General features: G+C 39.6%; 1 protein-coding gene and 1 long non-coding RNA gene across 26 annotated transcripts in view; one reads left to right on the forward strand and one right to left on the reverse strand.

Moving 5' to 3' along the window:
• LOC308192016 overlaps positions 1-10,110 on the forward strand; it is a 65,919-nt gene extending 55,809 nt beyond the window's left edge. The window contains exon 4 of the long non-coding RNA XR_013948469.1: positions 1-10,110. This exon is cut by the window's left edge and continues 26,765 nt beyond it. This is a non-coding gene — a long non-coding RNA (uncharacterized lncRNA).
• The window catches only part of ESRRG (estrogen related receptor gamma), a 404,991-nt gene that overhangs the window by 222,449 nt on the left and 165,749 nt on the right, over positions 1-16,793 (reverse strand). For 9 of the 25 annotated variants that reach the window (XM_080585060.1, XM_080585062.1, XM_080585063.1 and 6 more), the window contains one exon: positions 12,634-12,692. The exons of 9 other annotated variants lie outside the window; for them this stretch is intronic. Coding sequence is in view for 9 of the 16 variants with exons in the window: in XM_080585054.1 (XP_080441180.1) it covers positions 12,634-12,692 (59 nt within the window). In the remaining 7 variants the exon portion in view is untranslated. Of the gene's footprint in view, positions 1-12,538; positions 12,693-16,793 lie in introns of all 25 variants that reach the window. 7 more of the 25 variants (XM_080585075.1, XM_080585076.1, XM_080585050.1 and 4 more) reach the window with 1 other exon arrangement.

A 16,793-nucleotide genomic window follows, 5' to 3' on the forward strand; every position in this document is an offset into this window, starting at 1 on the left:
GGATAGGTAAATGTGTATATGGTGCAGACATTACCAGACCATTTACTGCCCATTACCGCCAAGAAAAGAAGCCCATACTAGAAAAAACTGTGCAGCATTTCTGGCATTTGTTAAAGGAAGGAAGCTTTATAGGAAAAAAGAATACCACTGATTTTTACAGGTGTTTAATAAAGATAAGCTGAAAAAAGGGTTCCTATTTTAAGCTTGGTGATAGCTAAAAATGCATTCAAATATGTTCAAAAGCAATCTGAAGTCTCCTAAAAATGGGTGTTTAAAAGTATTCAAGAAAACAGTAAAAATGCAAATAATATTTGTCACATTATTGTAGGATATGGGACAAAAATGCTCATAAATTCAAAGAACCCTGCTGAGGCAAACGGCATTTCATTTAAATATGACTTTATTTCGGAGTCATTAAAACAGAAATAATGTTTGCTGGTTGCATTGTAAAGGTTACTATGAGAAAACAGCAAAAGTTTGCCCATAGTAGAATGTGTGGTGTAAGGGACTGTGCGCATAACTCCCTTAATTTTAGTTGTTATAACCCTGCCATAAGAAATAAAAAGACTTAATGTAATTGATAATTTGCTACTGTAGAAATACCACAGTGAAAATAATGAGGAAGCACCAGTAATTTCACGAATCTACATCCAATATTCCCTCCTTCATACACATTATAATGAGACTGATAAAAAGAAAAATAACAAAAAGGGTGACAAAAGTGACTGCTGACTTCCCACTTAGAAATGTGCTCAGTGCTGAGAAAGAATAAAGTACACAGTGACTTGTACTTCCTACAACATATATACAGCTGCTCTTGTCCTCCTGTTCCAACATTTTTCCTGCCCCCCCCCTTTTTTTTTTCTTGTCTGGAAAAATAAACTCACCTAATGGGGCCCTTAGGCTATACAGAATTAGGCTAATAAGCTGGTTTTAATAAAAACCCTAAATCACACAATTAGAAACATCTAATCTTACTGAAAATAGATGTTTTCTAGCTATAACAATGAAGAGCCTTCTGCAACTTGAGTTAAAAAGCTTTCATTTATGCAGACTGGCATAAGCGTGTCCACACTCACTTCTAGAACAGTGAAATAATGCTAGAAGACCCCCCAAGCTCTGGAGTTGCCATTTTGAACCTAAAACTGTCCACTGTAGTCAAACAGCAGTATGAATTGATGGTTATTTGTACATGTAAATGAAGATGTAGATGCACACGGAGACCTTGATTACACAGACATTGAGTCAGTGGCGTGACTACTGTGAGTGGTTTTTGAAGAAGGAATCAAATTAAGCAACCCATTAACCATCTGATGTAGGTAAATGAGCTCCTAGGTCTTAAAATTTGATCCATCTTGTTTTCCTCCACCTACTGCATCCATTTGTATTTGTAAAACTCAGTCATGCACATGCCTTAGTCTTGCTTAATTCTGTCACTGTCTTTGAATGCACCCCGTACAGCACTTTTGTGTGGTTTACATCCAGCTATGAAGACTTATTATGGTTCTGATACCAGAGAGTTAACATAATTTGGCACCGCACCCCACTCTGGAGCATGGACCTCCCTAGAGTGGAGAGTTGCAGCCTGTCCTGGCCTGGTGAGCCCACATGCCTGGTGGCGTTCACCACGCCTGGTGGCCTTCACCACGCCTGGTGGCCTTCACCACGCCAGCAGCGGTGGTGTGCCAGAGGGCTGGCTGTGGGGAGCTGGGCATGGCAGGTCTGCATGTGGCCCCGATTAGCATGGATTCCCAGCAGCTGGGAATAATTCTGGGAGTAAGGGTGGGTAACCAGGAAGCCTGGACACCCGCTGGAGGTAACCAGGAAGTCTGGACGTCTCCTGGAGGTAAAGCCTGTGCCCTCAAGAGCCTAGCAGTGCTGTGGCCTGGGCAGCCCTCCTGAACGAGGCTAGAAGACAAATGGTGCAGTCATTTCCCTCTTACTCATGAGGCCAAAGTCCCTCAACAAAACCACTCTCGTTTCTACCAAACGTCTCTTGTTTGTCGGCAGGACAATCCGAACCATTTCCTGTCTCTCAGACAAAAGATGTGGTCCTTTCCTGAAGCTGCTCTGAACAGAGCTTGGAATAACGCACGCTGGCTTATGCTGAAGACCTCCACAACAGCCCAGATATAAGTGGCACCAGTGGGTAGTGCAGCCTTCTGGAATCTTCATGTGGCCTACACAAATCTGTATTCAAGTTATTTTCTTCGAGCCTGAAATTGATTTGTGATGTTCTCTCTGCAGACTCACAATTTACATAATTTGCCATTATTTTTGCATCACACACTACTCCACTTCGTGGGCTAAATTCTCCTCCATGGAAGCAGTGAGGCGTGGGCTTAACTTTAAGCACAAGAGGTCCTATGAGACTTCTGTGCTACTGCTCACATGCTGCACTTAAGCATATGCTGATTTACATTGTTGTATGGTATCCTATACCTAATGTGGTTTTGCGCAGCTATTAATATTGGACACACAATATCTGCAAGAAGAACTGGGCTTATTGTCTCCACAGATTTGCGCTAATATAGCGGCGTCTCAAGACATCACATCATTTTCATAACAAGGAGGAGATTTAATTTCTGCAGATTTGTGTAAAAAACAATTTGGAAACTTTGCAACAATGATATTGCTTCCCATAAATGCGAAATCGGTAAAAAAAATCATGAGGCAAACAGAGCACACTTGCAATATTATTTTTTCTAGCTTAAGTACCAGCATTATTCAAAGACATTACACTGTTAAGTATCCAAATAATTCATTCATCTTAAGGATTGAAAGCATAATATTATTTTGTTAAATTAAGCTCTCTCTTTTCCAAATCCCTCTTTTCCACTTAAACTGAGGCAATATAGGCATCTGAAAATGAGTGTGCGCATAAGGCTTTTATTTTCACATTTCAGGTTTTGCACCATTCCAGCTGGGGCATGCCCTTGCCTCGTTGCTGAGTACCAAAATGCTTACTTTTGCGATTCCCTGGTTCTGAACACAAAACAAGCCTTGAGCTTTATCATCTCATTCCTACCTTCCATTGCTAGCAGGAGGGAGGAGGTTGGCGAGGGAAAGCGTCATTTGCCTTTAACTTACTGGCACCAATACAGTGTCTCCAGTTAAAAAGAAATGCTGATAACTGAAAGTGACTGTTTAAAATGATAGCAAAGATCAAAAGTTCTGACTACAGCAGGGTGTAGGGGGGTGGACAGCACAGTATTAAGCACACCATATTAATTGATGAACATCAGGACTTTGTGGTCATTTAACACTCCCTATAAATGTAGACTTGATAACAGTTATTGATCTCAGTTTTCCTGGAAGAGGATCCCTGGGCTCAGCAGTGAGCAGTTTTGCTTCTCTCAGTTCATAAATACCAGAACAGAGCTATTGCTCAAATGCCATCCTAACTGATGAAAATGAAGTAAAAGTGAAGCTTCAATGCAATGCTGAAGAAATACATGTGTACCTCCACAGGTTTTTTTGAGCAGGTATCCCAAGGTTTATATAGCCTCAAATTTCCTCATGGGAAATACAGAATTATCACAGCTGACCCTTGTTTCTACATGAGAATATTTTTTTTTAGTGAAAGCCTAGTCAAACCATAGAAGTAAATATGTCACTGTTTTTATTTAAACTGTTTATTGCTCTTCCTCGTATTACCACAGAACTGCAAATGATGAATTTATGAATTCATTTATGAATTCACCCAACAGCCTACAAGGTGCAAGTACAAGCTTCTCTGTTGCACAGGCAAGAAGACACAGGAGGGAATAGGAAGTACTTGGCTACTGCATCCCCAGCACAACTCTGTCACAAGAGGAAATAACGATGCTGAACTGGAAACAGCTATTGTCTCTCTCCTTTGGTTTGTCGCTCAAAACTTTTCCTATGTTTTTGTTCTTTCTAGCTTTTTCTCCCTAAAATTATGCTATGCTATTGGCTGGTCAAATCAGAAGCTGATTTCTAAATCATTCTGTGATACTGCCAGAAGCAGCTAACATCACTGATAATATACAACATGAATTAAACAGAAAATTAATCCTCTCTCTCACTCTTTCCATCTCCCCTTCCCCAAAATCAGAAGAACAATCTCTGCATCTTCTGACCCCTAGTTTGGATTAAACCTGGATATCAACAAAAGGACCTAGAAAGAGGTGCACATCCCCTTCTACACAGCTTTAAGGGAAAGCTACGCAAGTAGATGAACTATTGAACTCAGTGCTCTGTCTTAAAAATACGTTTCATTGGGATCGTTAATGCACATATAAGTACCCAAAAGATGTAACAGAATTCTGAAAAATGAATTAAGGTTGTATTGCCATCAACTCCAGCAAAATAATAAAAGTAGAGAGATTAAGAGGCAAGAATATCTTTCTGAATTGTAAAATAGGTTTATAGGTCTTCTAATAACAACTTTTACTCAAACCTTACATAAATAGGCTTATATGATACAAATATTATGTGGGCTATGTGGAAACTACAAGGTCCCTAATCATGTTTAGGGATTACTTGACAGAACAGAGACATTTCATTCCTATTGGACCTAGGGATTACAGCAAAGAAACATCTAATATTCCATTTTTTAATTTCATGCATTTTTTATTTACCTTTAATGATGCTGTATATATTCATCATCCTGAAATATTAAAACAGTATGAAAAAAGTAATAAATTGGTGGAAAATTTAGGGAATGGGAATGCAACAGCACGCAAATCATACACTATCAAGTGCTTGATACACATTTAAAATTACTGCCTAGTACAGCAAAGCCAAATTCCTGGCAGATTTCTGAAGCACAAAGTCACAATAAGAAGATCAGCAGAACAGACTGAAATAATAGAATATTCATCCCCCTAATCCATATGCAATTCTTTAGGGCTTTTTTTTAACAATGCATATGAGGTCTGACTGTATTCAGGATTTAAATAAGTTGTCTCTCTCTCTCTCCCTCACACACACAGGCACACATACATACACACACTCAGTATTTTTGTTAAAAGAAAGAAAAAAGAATGTATATAGTTATCATTTCTGCTCTAGTGCACCCACAATGACAAGGTTAGCACATCTCCTCACACCTCAGATGAAACAATAGCATTTTAAGCAACAAAAGTGTTAAAAGAAATACATTTATTCATACCACTGAAACCTCCTGCAACAGCTTTGTTGGAAGAAGGGGGCCTAGTTTGCCTGGGAAAGGTTTTTTTTTTTTTTTTTTTTTTTACTCTTTCTTACTTCTTTCTAAATAATTACTGGTTAATTTAAAGCAATTTCACATTTAGTTATTGGCAATAAAATTTTGAAACCAGTATTAAATCTTTGAGATCGTGCATTTCTCTCTAGACAGATGTAATTTTAGATCTAGTATTGTATAAAGGGACAGAGACCTAGAGACGAATAAATCATCAGTCAAAAGACAGATGCTGATGATAATAATGATACATGTAGAAAATATGCGTGAAGATGGACGATGGGGAGGTGTAGTATAAAACTTCCATTGCCATACAGGAGCTTACTGGATTACCTTCAAGTAGTGCAAAAGCCACAACAGAGTGACACATGCTCCTCCAAACAGCAGTATGAAGAGATTCATACCAAACTAAACTGATGTGCAAAGCTTGGGATCAAGCAGGTTTCGCACAAGTTTAGCTCTTTGATCAGGCTTCGGAGCATCAACACCACTGACAGGTTAGGAATAAAATGAATGCACCCAAACATGAGGCCTTTGTAACAGTAATACTGACATGGAGTTGCTAAATAAAGGTGCCTCTATGCAGTAATTACAGTGGCCACACACAGCAAGAGAATCCCTTGCCCACCACAACAGATCCTGTCACAGCTCTGCTAACGAGGTGAAGGAGCGCTAGGCCAGGTGATAGTGCTTAGAAGCCAATCTTGTAAATGAGACCAAAGAGCCACATCCTCCTGAAACCTGAATAATCAAATGTAGCTGCATGCTATTTGCAGTAACGGGCCTCAAGAGAAATGGCCTGGGCTGGAGACTGCTGCCCAGCATTGCCCAGGACTTTGAGTTCATACCTGGTGAGGGGCACACTGATTTAACCCCCTTGAAATTATGCTCATGTAATAGCCAAGCTGTAATATTAATTGGCATTGCTGTTGAAATTGCAAGATTATTGTTTTAAGTTGCTACAGATTAAACGAGCAATGTAAGAAGTATTTAATGAAAGATTTTCTTTTTGGTAAGGATCTGCTCCCTTTGATAAGAGCCTGCTGTGATTTATGCAGCCATGGTGCCAGGACCTACCCATACCGTGATAAATGCCTTCTTAAAAGGGTCTGTGCTTACTGTTATATACCTGTAAGCAATATGCACCTATTATTGATAGATTTGGGAAAAAAATCATAGCCATACTGAAATCAGCATGAACACTCCAGCAATGGCAGGGCTAGAACATATCCATCCTCCTTATGTTTCTTTATAGGCACATAAGCAAAAGAACAAGCATTCTGAGAAAGGACTTGATCTGTATGGGTGAGTAGGGTGTTGGAGTTGTGGAAGGAAACAGAAGACAAAGCATCAAACTTCTGCTAGAAAACATGATGAGCAAACCGGCTCTGTTAATGCACATTGAACTTTGGAGAGAAAGACTGACAGACTCCCTGCAGAGCTGTGTTGGACCACATCTAAATCTGAAAGGTATAAGGAGTTGCTGCAAACCTACCACATTTTAAAAGAGAGGGCAAGTACAGGTACAAAGTATCACTTATTTTTTATTTTTAAGGCTATAGAAGGAGGCAGAGATTTATTAAAGAGGAATAAAGGGCAGCCTCTGAAAATTAGGGTATGCTTGAAATACACAAGTATTCTTCCTCCTGCTGTCCTATATTTACAGGATTAGTGAGTCTTTATTTCAGTGAAGTTAACTTCTGCTTGTGACAGAAAGCTAGAAAAGAATAGGAAAGGCTTTGCCCAAATTTCAAAACTTTGTTCCAAGACAGAGGTACTAAAGCTTTTCTGCAAATGTTTGTAAACACTGCAAGCACTTTTTAGTGTGAGGAAACAAAATATTTCTTGTTCACACTATTCAGAGAAATGGTTCAACCATCTTCTTTGGAAAGGTTCTAAGCAAGCAACATGAGACATACATTTGGAATATGAAAGTTTAATCCTACTCATTAAAACACGACAAATTTATAATTAACTGAGAATGGAGTCAATAATGAGAACATCTTTCATTGTAATGATGTTGGTACTATCAGCTTGTAATATGGGAATACGCAATGGAAAGTAAAACATAATATGGAAAATAACAAGTCCTTTTTTAAAAGAAAATGGCCTGAAAGTTTTTACTTCAGTCCAATCTTTAAAACATAAATTTTAAATACTCACAAGTTACATTTTCCTGTCATCAGACAAGATAATACATTGTTTTCCTGTGATGAGGAATAATTCAAGGTCTTACATTGCCTGATTAATCTCACAACCAATATTTAGAAAAGGTTTCTCTTTGAGCTAATCAAACTTGACAAAAGCAATCTTCCAACTATGCCACATTCACTGATTTGTAAGATACCTCAAACTTGTGTTTTATTAAATGCAGCTTAAATTAGCAACAGCTCTAAATCCACTTGCTTATAACACCCTCTGAATCTCACAGACAATGTACATAAAAAGAAAACACATGCAGATCAAAATTATTAGGACAAACTATTTTTTTCTTAATCAAAGATGCCTTTCTAGTTAGATGCCATCCAGCCACATCTCTATGCTCATGTTATGTTGCACTTTTGGGGGGGTAGGTTCTGACGGTATCCAATTTGCTTCTGGAACTGAACTGCCTTGATCTTACTGGGTAACTTCTGTTCAATGGTTCTTCCAAATAAGGCTTATTTTTATACATCTGAATATGTAAAAATATATATATATATTTTTATACATATGAAGGAGGATTTGACTTGCTGACTTTTGCAAACTTTCAACGTACCATTTTATGATGTTCCTAGGCTTTCAGTATCACAAAATTATCATTAGGCCAAGGGATATTTCTACAGAAGAGCACTGTCATCATGGGACAGCTGCTACCATGAGGACTACTGTAGGATGCACTACAACACAAACAGGAAACACTGTGGGAAGCATGGAAACACCGTCACAATCTTTTTTTAACATTGGTAGTTCCCTTTTTTTTCTGTGAAAGGCCATACGCATGTGAACAGGATTTTCCCATGGTTTGGGAACCTGTTCAAATTTAGTTGCACAACCCTCAGCACTGAAAGAGACTCTTGAATTAGCACAGCTGAGCAGGAAGACAAAATATGGGAGAAGTATAGCATTAACTCGCTACTGAAAATACTCAAAAAGGAAATCAGGCTTTCAGCTTCTTCTTCTTATGTCACATTTAAGTTCTGGATAAATCTCTTTCTGAGCTATTGACTCCCCTCCATTTCTTCATGGTTGCATGCAACAGAGAAGTGTTTTTAACACAGACAATATGTGTTCAAATGATCTAATATAATACTTCATTAACAAAGACTCACATGTATCAGAAGTTGCTAGTGCAATTCTTTTTCAGACCTGAGGAAGGATAACCAAATATTGGGTAACACACTGGGAAGACTATCAGAGAGTTTCTCTATTTGTTTATATAAATGGGCCAATGCTTTAAAGCACTTCAGAGCACTTAACTAAAGCAAACAAGCACTTGAACTTTAAATATCTAGCAAGAGGAGCTATTGACAAGTATGACTTTACTTAGTAAATCCTAATATCTTTGTGAACTTTAATTCATACGGTCTCTTCACAAAGAGAAGCAGCAGACTATCTCAACTTCAGCTCCACTGCAAGGCACACAGTGAGAGGGGTGAGCAACTGCATATGCTCCTTTTATTTTATTTCTTTTTGTTAAACACGAACTGCCTTTTTTTTTTTTTTTCTCTCCCCTATATGGGGACCCTGGGCCCACGGTAGTCTTTAGAAAGCTGGTTCTGATGTTGAAATCAGAACATTATTCTCTCTCTCATTTGGCCTTTAAAGTGGGATTTCTCCATCTTAAGAACCTCCTTTTCAACACCTTGCTATCCACAGGCAACTAAGCATCGATCACAGAACATTTACCAAACACTGCCCTATTAACTCTCAACAGGTGAATAATGCTGTAGAAATAGCTTGCTACACTCAGTAAAAACAGAGCAAAAGCATTGCTTTGGTAAGTGGTCATGTAATGGGGTTAATTTCATATGCATCTTTTTGGTCTTCATCTCGTAAAACACTCCCTAGCTACTTCATTGTATACAATTACAGTGGTCACTTCTCGATCAAGAAGAGTGTGATTGGATGCACATATACATTTCCGCTGAGAAATCAGCATCCAAAGAAATAATCTAAATTATTATTCTGTTGGTTTGGACAGTACTTTTTTTTCCCCTTTGCAACAGTATGACTTCATGCAGGTCAAGTACCATGCAGCTTCATAACTGGACTTTCTGCCAAATCAGGTTTGCAGCTATACTCTGAGAAACAGTGAGGATTTACACAGTTTGAGGACAGGTCAGCGGCAATTTTCAGAAGGAGAATACCACCAATATACACCATGTCAGCTCAAGCACTAAGTTTGCACTGATAACCATGAAGGCTGTACTTAAGCTTTTCCATCCAGCAGCACGTACGTCCCATTGGCAGAACCTCCTGCCAATGTACAACTCATCCTGCAGGACTCTTCGCTTTTTATTTCTCTCTGAATTTGTTTTGCATGCAGTCTGTGTAACATAGCAGAAGAAAGGTGATGGAATAAACCTTTACTTTTCTTTTGTTGCTATAACTTAAGAGAAAGAACATAAAATATTTTTAAGCTATATTATGGAGTTTGTGAGACGCACTGGGACTTCATTTTGCTAACTTTAGGTTTCATGTTTTCCTCAACACAAAGCACGTTTTGAAAAAGTTTACAGAATGGTCCATAAAAGTTTACAGAATGGTCCAAAAAAGTGCTGGGAGGAGCAGGTGTTGCTTGTGTGTGCACATCTGTAGAAATGCGTGTAAATTTGGTGGTATTGGCTGTTAAAGATTTGCATGGGCCAGTCTGGTAATGAACACTCTTCAAAACCCTATTTTGCTAGGAAAAAAAAAAAAAGGAAAAAAAAAACAGAAGAGATGCAGTTGAGCATATGAACTACTCAGAGATTAGGCTTCAGTCTAGGTACAGTTCCTGAAGGAAAACAGCTTTGAAAATTCTTTGAAATACCCTTTAAATTATAATTGGGTTTTAATACATAAAACAGCCAAGTAATTTAAATGTTTGGAAAAGAAAACAGTCTTTCCTAGAGTTTATGAAGTGATAAGCCTGTTTCTTATGATTAACTATGAATCCTGATTTCAAACATGACCGTCTAATAGCACATGCTCTCCATAGCTGACACTGTAAGATCATACAGTTTTTACCAAATGAATATTCCAGGGCCCAATTCTGATATTATCCCGCTGCTCTCCCCTCCCCTCAAGTAAGCAGTTTGTTTTTTGTAGAAGTATTTTTGCTTCCTACTCTTAAACAAAAAGTGAAAAAAAAAATATTAAAGTTATTTTTGGGGTGCTCTGCTCATGACACATTTCAATCTAGTTCATGAAGAAAGTCAGATTTGGATGTACAGAATGCATATCATGATGTTCCCACAGGAAACTGAAAATAAACAGAAAAATAGAAGTGTTCAAGGATAATACGGTGCTCTCTTATTTAAAGAAAAATTCTTAGTAGTGAATGTATATTAGAAAGACCATTGAAGTACAGCCAGGACAGCATAAAGTATTTTTCTGGGTATCAATATCCCAAATAATATACCATTTCAAAGCAGTGACAAAAAAAAGACTATGTCAAAAGAAAATGTAGCTCAGTTTTCAACACACTGTAAGTAACATGATCAAATTTAGAAAGCCCTCCAAGTTCCCATGGTTTTTGTAGAAATGAATTAAAGGAAGAAATTAAAGAACAGAAGAAAAACTTAGACAACATGAACTGAGAAAGAGACAAGAGCAGTGAAAAGAAACAGATACAGGGAAAGTACTGGTCTACTTTATTCTAATAATAGAGTCATCAGAGTATCTGCATGCACTAACACCTAATTTGAGCATCCTGAATTCTGATCCTGATTTCCAGAGATGGCAACTACATATTTAAAAAAAAAAAAAAAAACACTTAAATTGCTCATTACTAGAAATAGATTGATTTGCATGAGAAAGGTACAGAGTTAGATTCCCATTTCATTTACGAACGTTAAGATCATAGACTGAAATCTCTAAGTAAACCCTAACCCCCAGATTAACACTTTCTGCTTGGTGGCAGCAGCATCATTGCCCCTGGGAACTGGACTGCATGGAGCGGGCCCAGCAAAAACTGATCAAGGGCTTTGGAGATGAGCATGGGACCCTGCAACTCTGTTCTGAATTCAAAGACAAGCCAACAGGGAAACATCAGAATGGGAAAAGTGAGAGGCTGGAACGTACTTGTGTCGGTCTGAGCACCTGACAACACAGGTCAGTCTTGCAAGCAGCTCGATGGTCAATAAGTAAGGACCATTCAGTGAAGGCACAAGGATCAGCTCACGTGGAGCAACATCCAAAGCTGCAGTCATGCTCTACTTTTCTATTTCTTGTTGGCTTTCTCCCCTTCAGCAAAACTTTCTGGCAGGGGTGGTCAGCTGCTTTGCTTATTCTTATGTATGCGAATTTAGAGTGACCAAAGAAAAGGGAGTTTATCCTAGAAGCCAGGTAGGAGTAGTCCAGTATGGTGTGTGCTGGGGACAAGACATGCTGACTGCAGAATAACAGCCCTCATCTTCAACTCTGTTATTTATTTATTTATTTGGGGGGGGGGGGGGGGGGAGATGGGAGGGAATGGACGCTAAATTTAATATAAGCAAATCACCAAGATATTAGAAAAGCAGGAGCTAATTTACCTGCTTCTTTAGAGAATAGCTCGGGGATCTAAGTTATTGTTTTCCCATACTTTCAGCTCAACTCTAAATATTACATTGCCAGAATCATCATCCCCTGGACACTACATGTGAAAATTCCTAATTAAGCATTTTTGTGCTTTAACACTTTCTCTAGGCACAGTTGCCCAAATAGTTAAGACCCACCTCAATGATCATCAGACCCATGCTGAAATTTGGCATTGCCCCTTGTTTTGCAGGGGAGAGTTTGTTTTACCCTGGATAGTGGCTTGTCAGCTTCTAGGACAGTCAGCCACTAGGATCTTTCTCATCTGCAAGTACCTAGCACGTTTCCTTGTTTTAACCAACTGCACAGTTATAGCAGCCAAAATGCATTTATTTAAAATTAACAACTAAAACCCCGCATCCAACCACCCTGGACTCTTGGAAAGTTCAAGAGCAGGACCAAAATTTGTCAGGTCGGCTTGCAGCCCATGTGAGCAGCAGCTCACGTTTCATCCCTCTGAAGCGATACGCTTCGAGAGGTGAACCACACGCTCCTGGCTGCGCTCTCCCACCACCCCAGCGGCTCCTGCCAGCATGTTTCACCAGACAAGTGCACAGGAGAGGGCACGAATCCCCTTCGTCAACTCACCATCCTTTTCTAGTCACATTCACTACGCATTGCATTAGAAAATCGTAACGGTGTTAAAATATTTTGGCAGGATTTGTTATGGCCAGATCACTCACTTCCTTTGGGACACACAAAGCCTCCTCTGGCAATGAAACAGCCAAAATGTCAGCAAATCCTATAGAACAAAAAAGGGTCCGTCAATGTAAAGCCTAAATGAATCTCTATTAAAAAACAGAAATCAAACAAACAAAAATATGCATAACAAAAATACACGTGCATAAAGAGAAACAGTCTAGAAATATTCACTTTTTATTAACATTTTCTTTTTCCACCCTCCAGAAACTTTTTAGCAGCATTACAATGTATTCATCACAAGGTGCTATTAGAGCACAAGCTCACTCCGAGTGTTACCAATTCGCGGACAGATTAGAGGGCACATTAATAACATAGTTAATATGAAGTGTTTAGAGCCTTTACGTCAGTGACAAATACGACTCAGCCAAATTTCCTGACCATTGAGGCCACGGAGGAACAATTTGGTAGATTTCATCAACAGCTCTAATTATGTTCCTGTCAAGTCGAGAACAAAGTAATCCATAACTGGGGGGCTGCTCAGAGACAGTGGCACACAAGAGTAATTTATGCCCAAGACACAGGCCCCTTGCTGTAGTTAGTGAGCACAGCGCCTGACTAACAAGTGGGTTCAAAAAGGAATTTATTAGGAAAAACGCAGCCCACCGGCTGCGAGTGGCTTGTCAGGTGCAGGCTTATGAGGTGTTACATGGCAAAGTCTACAGGCAAGCCTCTCGTCTATGCAAGCATCCCATATCCATGCCCGCCCCTGCCTCTTTGGGCTTAAAAAGTGGGTTTTCAGCCCAAAGCATTGCTCAGCAGGGGAGTGGGACCCAAGGACCGGTGAGCACATGGCCACGACCCCGTGCTTCAGAAAATCTGTTCAGTCCTCGGGACACGGGCAGCACCGCGAGGCAGAGCGGATGCCCTTTCGCGATCCTATAAACAATGCACTAATGAAATACCCAAAGGGATTATTAGTAGCAGTAGCCTAAAATGCCACCGTACACTACACATTTCCTCCCACAGCCCAACTATGAAACAGACTGGGGAGGGGTGCAAACAGGGGAGAAGCCGTCAGGTAATTTTGAGTCATTTTCCAGCGTGATCTATATCGGGATGCAGCCTCTGTGCTTTCAAGCAGGATAATTTCATACGTGACACTTGTTGCATTTCACAAAAAGTCTCTTTCGCTTGGGATGGGCTACTTTCGTAAGTAGTAAGATGTTAGAGAAAACAGTGTTATGCATTGCAAATGTAATTAAGAACAGTATCTATAAACCTTTGGAAAAAATAGCAATAAGGAAAGTTAGACTTAAAACATTTCTCATGTGACAAACACCAAATACAGAATGGATTTTAAAGCAACTTTCTGAAGTTAGCTGTGAGCATACGCTCTTGTCAGCAGTCTCAGGTTTTTATTTAACAAGGCAAAAAACACAGAACTTAAAAAAAAAAAAATAAAGTCATTTTACATCCCTTTCTTTGATACTGAAGACCCAAGCTAATAAAACCAGTACCAGCAGCCGGAGGGGAGTGGAGCCCAGGTGAGGGGAGCACTCAGACAAGGCCCACTTTGGAGACTGACCTGCATGGGGGCCCGGGAAGGTCACTTTCTTTTTCCTAAGTTCCTCACTGGTAAAATAGGCACCAGCACGTATAGGGAAGGACATTGTCCCCACGTGACGTATCTTACCAATGTATTTTTGAATTTGCTTCACCGAACTACGTCATAAACAGTGGCACAGAGTGAACGCAGGATGTGTCTGGGAAGCACTACACAAAACCCCTCAACCTCTTCTTTCATGCTTTGCTAAGGTGTCTTACTCAAATTTGCTTGAATACATCTGAACCTGTAACTAATCTGCTCTTCGGTTTAGGGAATTCCCCTGCACCTCCGGAGCCGGATGGTATCAGTCTCTTAGGACAGACGCACTTCACAGACTTACGACTACTTGCACCTTACAACACTTTGCATCCAAGGATAAACAACAGTCAAACAATACATCACAAACACTGATGGCTTCAACCTCACAGTGAGGCAAAGCAAAAAGGGAAGGACACAATGTTATTCTGCAGACGCGAGAAGAGAAAACTCTGGTAAATCACCCGGAGGGTAACCCAGGAGCCGAGCAACGCTGGACTTCATAATTCCCCCACTCGTGATTCAGTCACAAGACACGCTTCCTCTCCTGGTGAAATGTCATGCTGCCTCATGCCTCCGCTACAGAACACATTTTAACCAAGTGTAGCGAAAGCATGATGATCCCATTAAGTATCTAACATCTAATACCTTGTGAAAACTAATTTAGTGCTTTATCAAATCTCTAGTTTGTATGTAGAGCATAAACTGGCTACATTTGCTAATAGGGCAGATTGACCCATCCCATATATTATCAAAACACATCAAAGTCTGCTGGAGGACATAGCCTTAGCTACTTATTATCCTCTGCATTAACTCTCTCACCAGCTACTCGACCAATACATTTCCCTGCAACACATCTGTCACGATTTTGCAGAGAAATCAGCAATTCTGAGCAGTGCAGCGGTCAGAGACAGATAACAGGACTAAACCCATCGTGGCCGCTCGACTTCACAAGCTACTGTTAACTGGCACAAACAGAAACCTGCCACGCCAGCCTTGCAAAACAGCACTCCACTGCCAGGCCCCTGAGATTCGCCCTCTTACTTAGATTTGTATTTTTAGAGCTTTCGTCATTCACATGATTTCTTCAAGATTTATTACATACAAGAGAGAAATAAAGTTACATGCCAGCAGCTTCAAATTTACAAGATGATTTTTTTTTTTTTTTTAAAGCAGAAAAAGGGCATCTTACACAGGAGAACATGTGGCTTAGTAATCAGGAAAGAAAGTGCCAGAATATTACTAATAATAATGTTAGCAATATTAGATCAAATGAGAACATCTTTGTTGGCTCAGATGCTGTGCAGTCGTATTCCTGCCTGTGATACATTTAGGGTATTATTTGTGACACTGTATAATGAATTGTAAATTTTGAAGCCACACTTCTTAGTGGCTGGGAACTAACATAAATGGCAAAGATACTTATTTATTTATTTATTTATTTATAATTGCTACTGTTCTCTGTTAGGTAGTATTTGTCTTTGCCTGGAAACCCTGAGCCATTGTACATGGGACCTTAGCAGCCTTTTCTGACTACCTGGCTACCTGAATTACCAATTATTGCCATAACCCAGAAGGTAATACTAGAATATTCCTGAAGAAGGCCAAAACATACTCTCCCTTCTAAAAGAAACCAAATCCACTCCAATGAGAAAATTCGTCTTTCACTTTTCATAAGTGACTGTATATAGTTCTAAAATATAAGCGCATCTCTAGTCATTCACATTGTATTCTACAGCTTCAATCATTTTCTTTTTCTATAGACAGTTTGTCAAGCTGTTTTTTTTTTTTTCTTTTCCCTTATAAATTCTAGCCCTCCATATCTTTAAACACTAGTATAAACAAGTAAAAGGTATTTTGGGGTGTATGAGGGTTGTTACTAGAAGTTTTCTGTTTTCTTGGTGATTTCAGAGCCCATTAATGATGGGCTCATTTCTCACCCAGAGAATATTAAAACCTGCTTACAGCCCAGCTGTGGTTTAGTATCACCAACCCAAGCAGGCCAATACAGAAAGTCTCCTGCTGGGTAAAACTTCTAACAGGTGAACTTCTGGCTGGGGGAATACATCAAACAGAAAACAAAGAAGTGGCCAGTGAGTTAAAATATGACAATTCTATGCTACGGAATTTAACTGCAAATCTTTGGAGCTTTATCCCCCCACTTCCTTCCCTCCCTCTTTTTTTTTTTTTTTTCCTTCTGTTTTTGTTTCAAAATCACAGGAACTATGCAGCCTAGCAAGACTGTAATCACTCAGCAGGAACCTGGCACAAGGACAATACAGCCACCAGCCAGGCAGCAGGAAAATGAAGGAAATCTCTCTCTCCCTCCCCCTATGTTGCTTAAAAGAGGCCCGGCATGAATGAATCTTCCCGGTAGCCACCAACAATTTCTTATTCCTTCCGAGCAATCATCAATTTCAGCATCAAGTGGTTTAGTGGATCCACAACTGGTAGTGGCAGCGGAGTAAGCCCAGCATGCAAGCGTTTTGGCTAATTTAAAACCCTTGTGCTGCCGAATCAAACATGACAAGACAACAGTAAAAAGAGAGGCTATTATCC

Source organism: Anser brachyrhynchus (assembly GCF_964034855.1).
Source record: "Anser brachyrhynchus genome assembly, chromosome: 3".
Lineage (NCBI taxonomy): Eukaryota > Metazoa > Chordata > Aves > Anseriformes > Anatidae > Anser > Anser brachyrhynchus.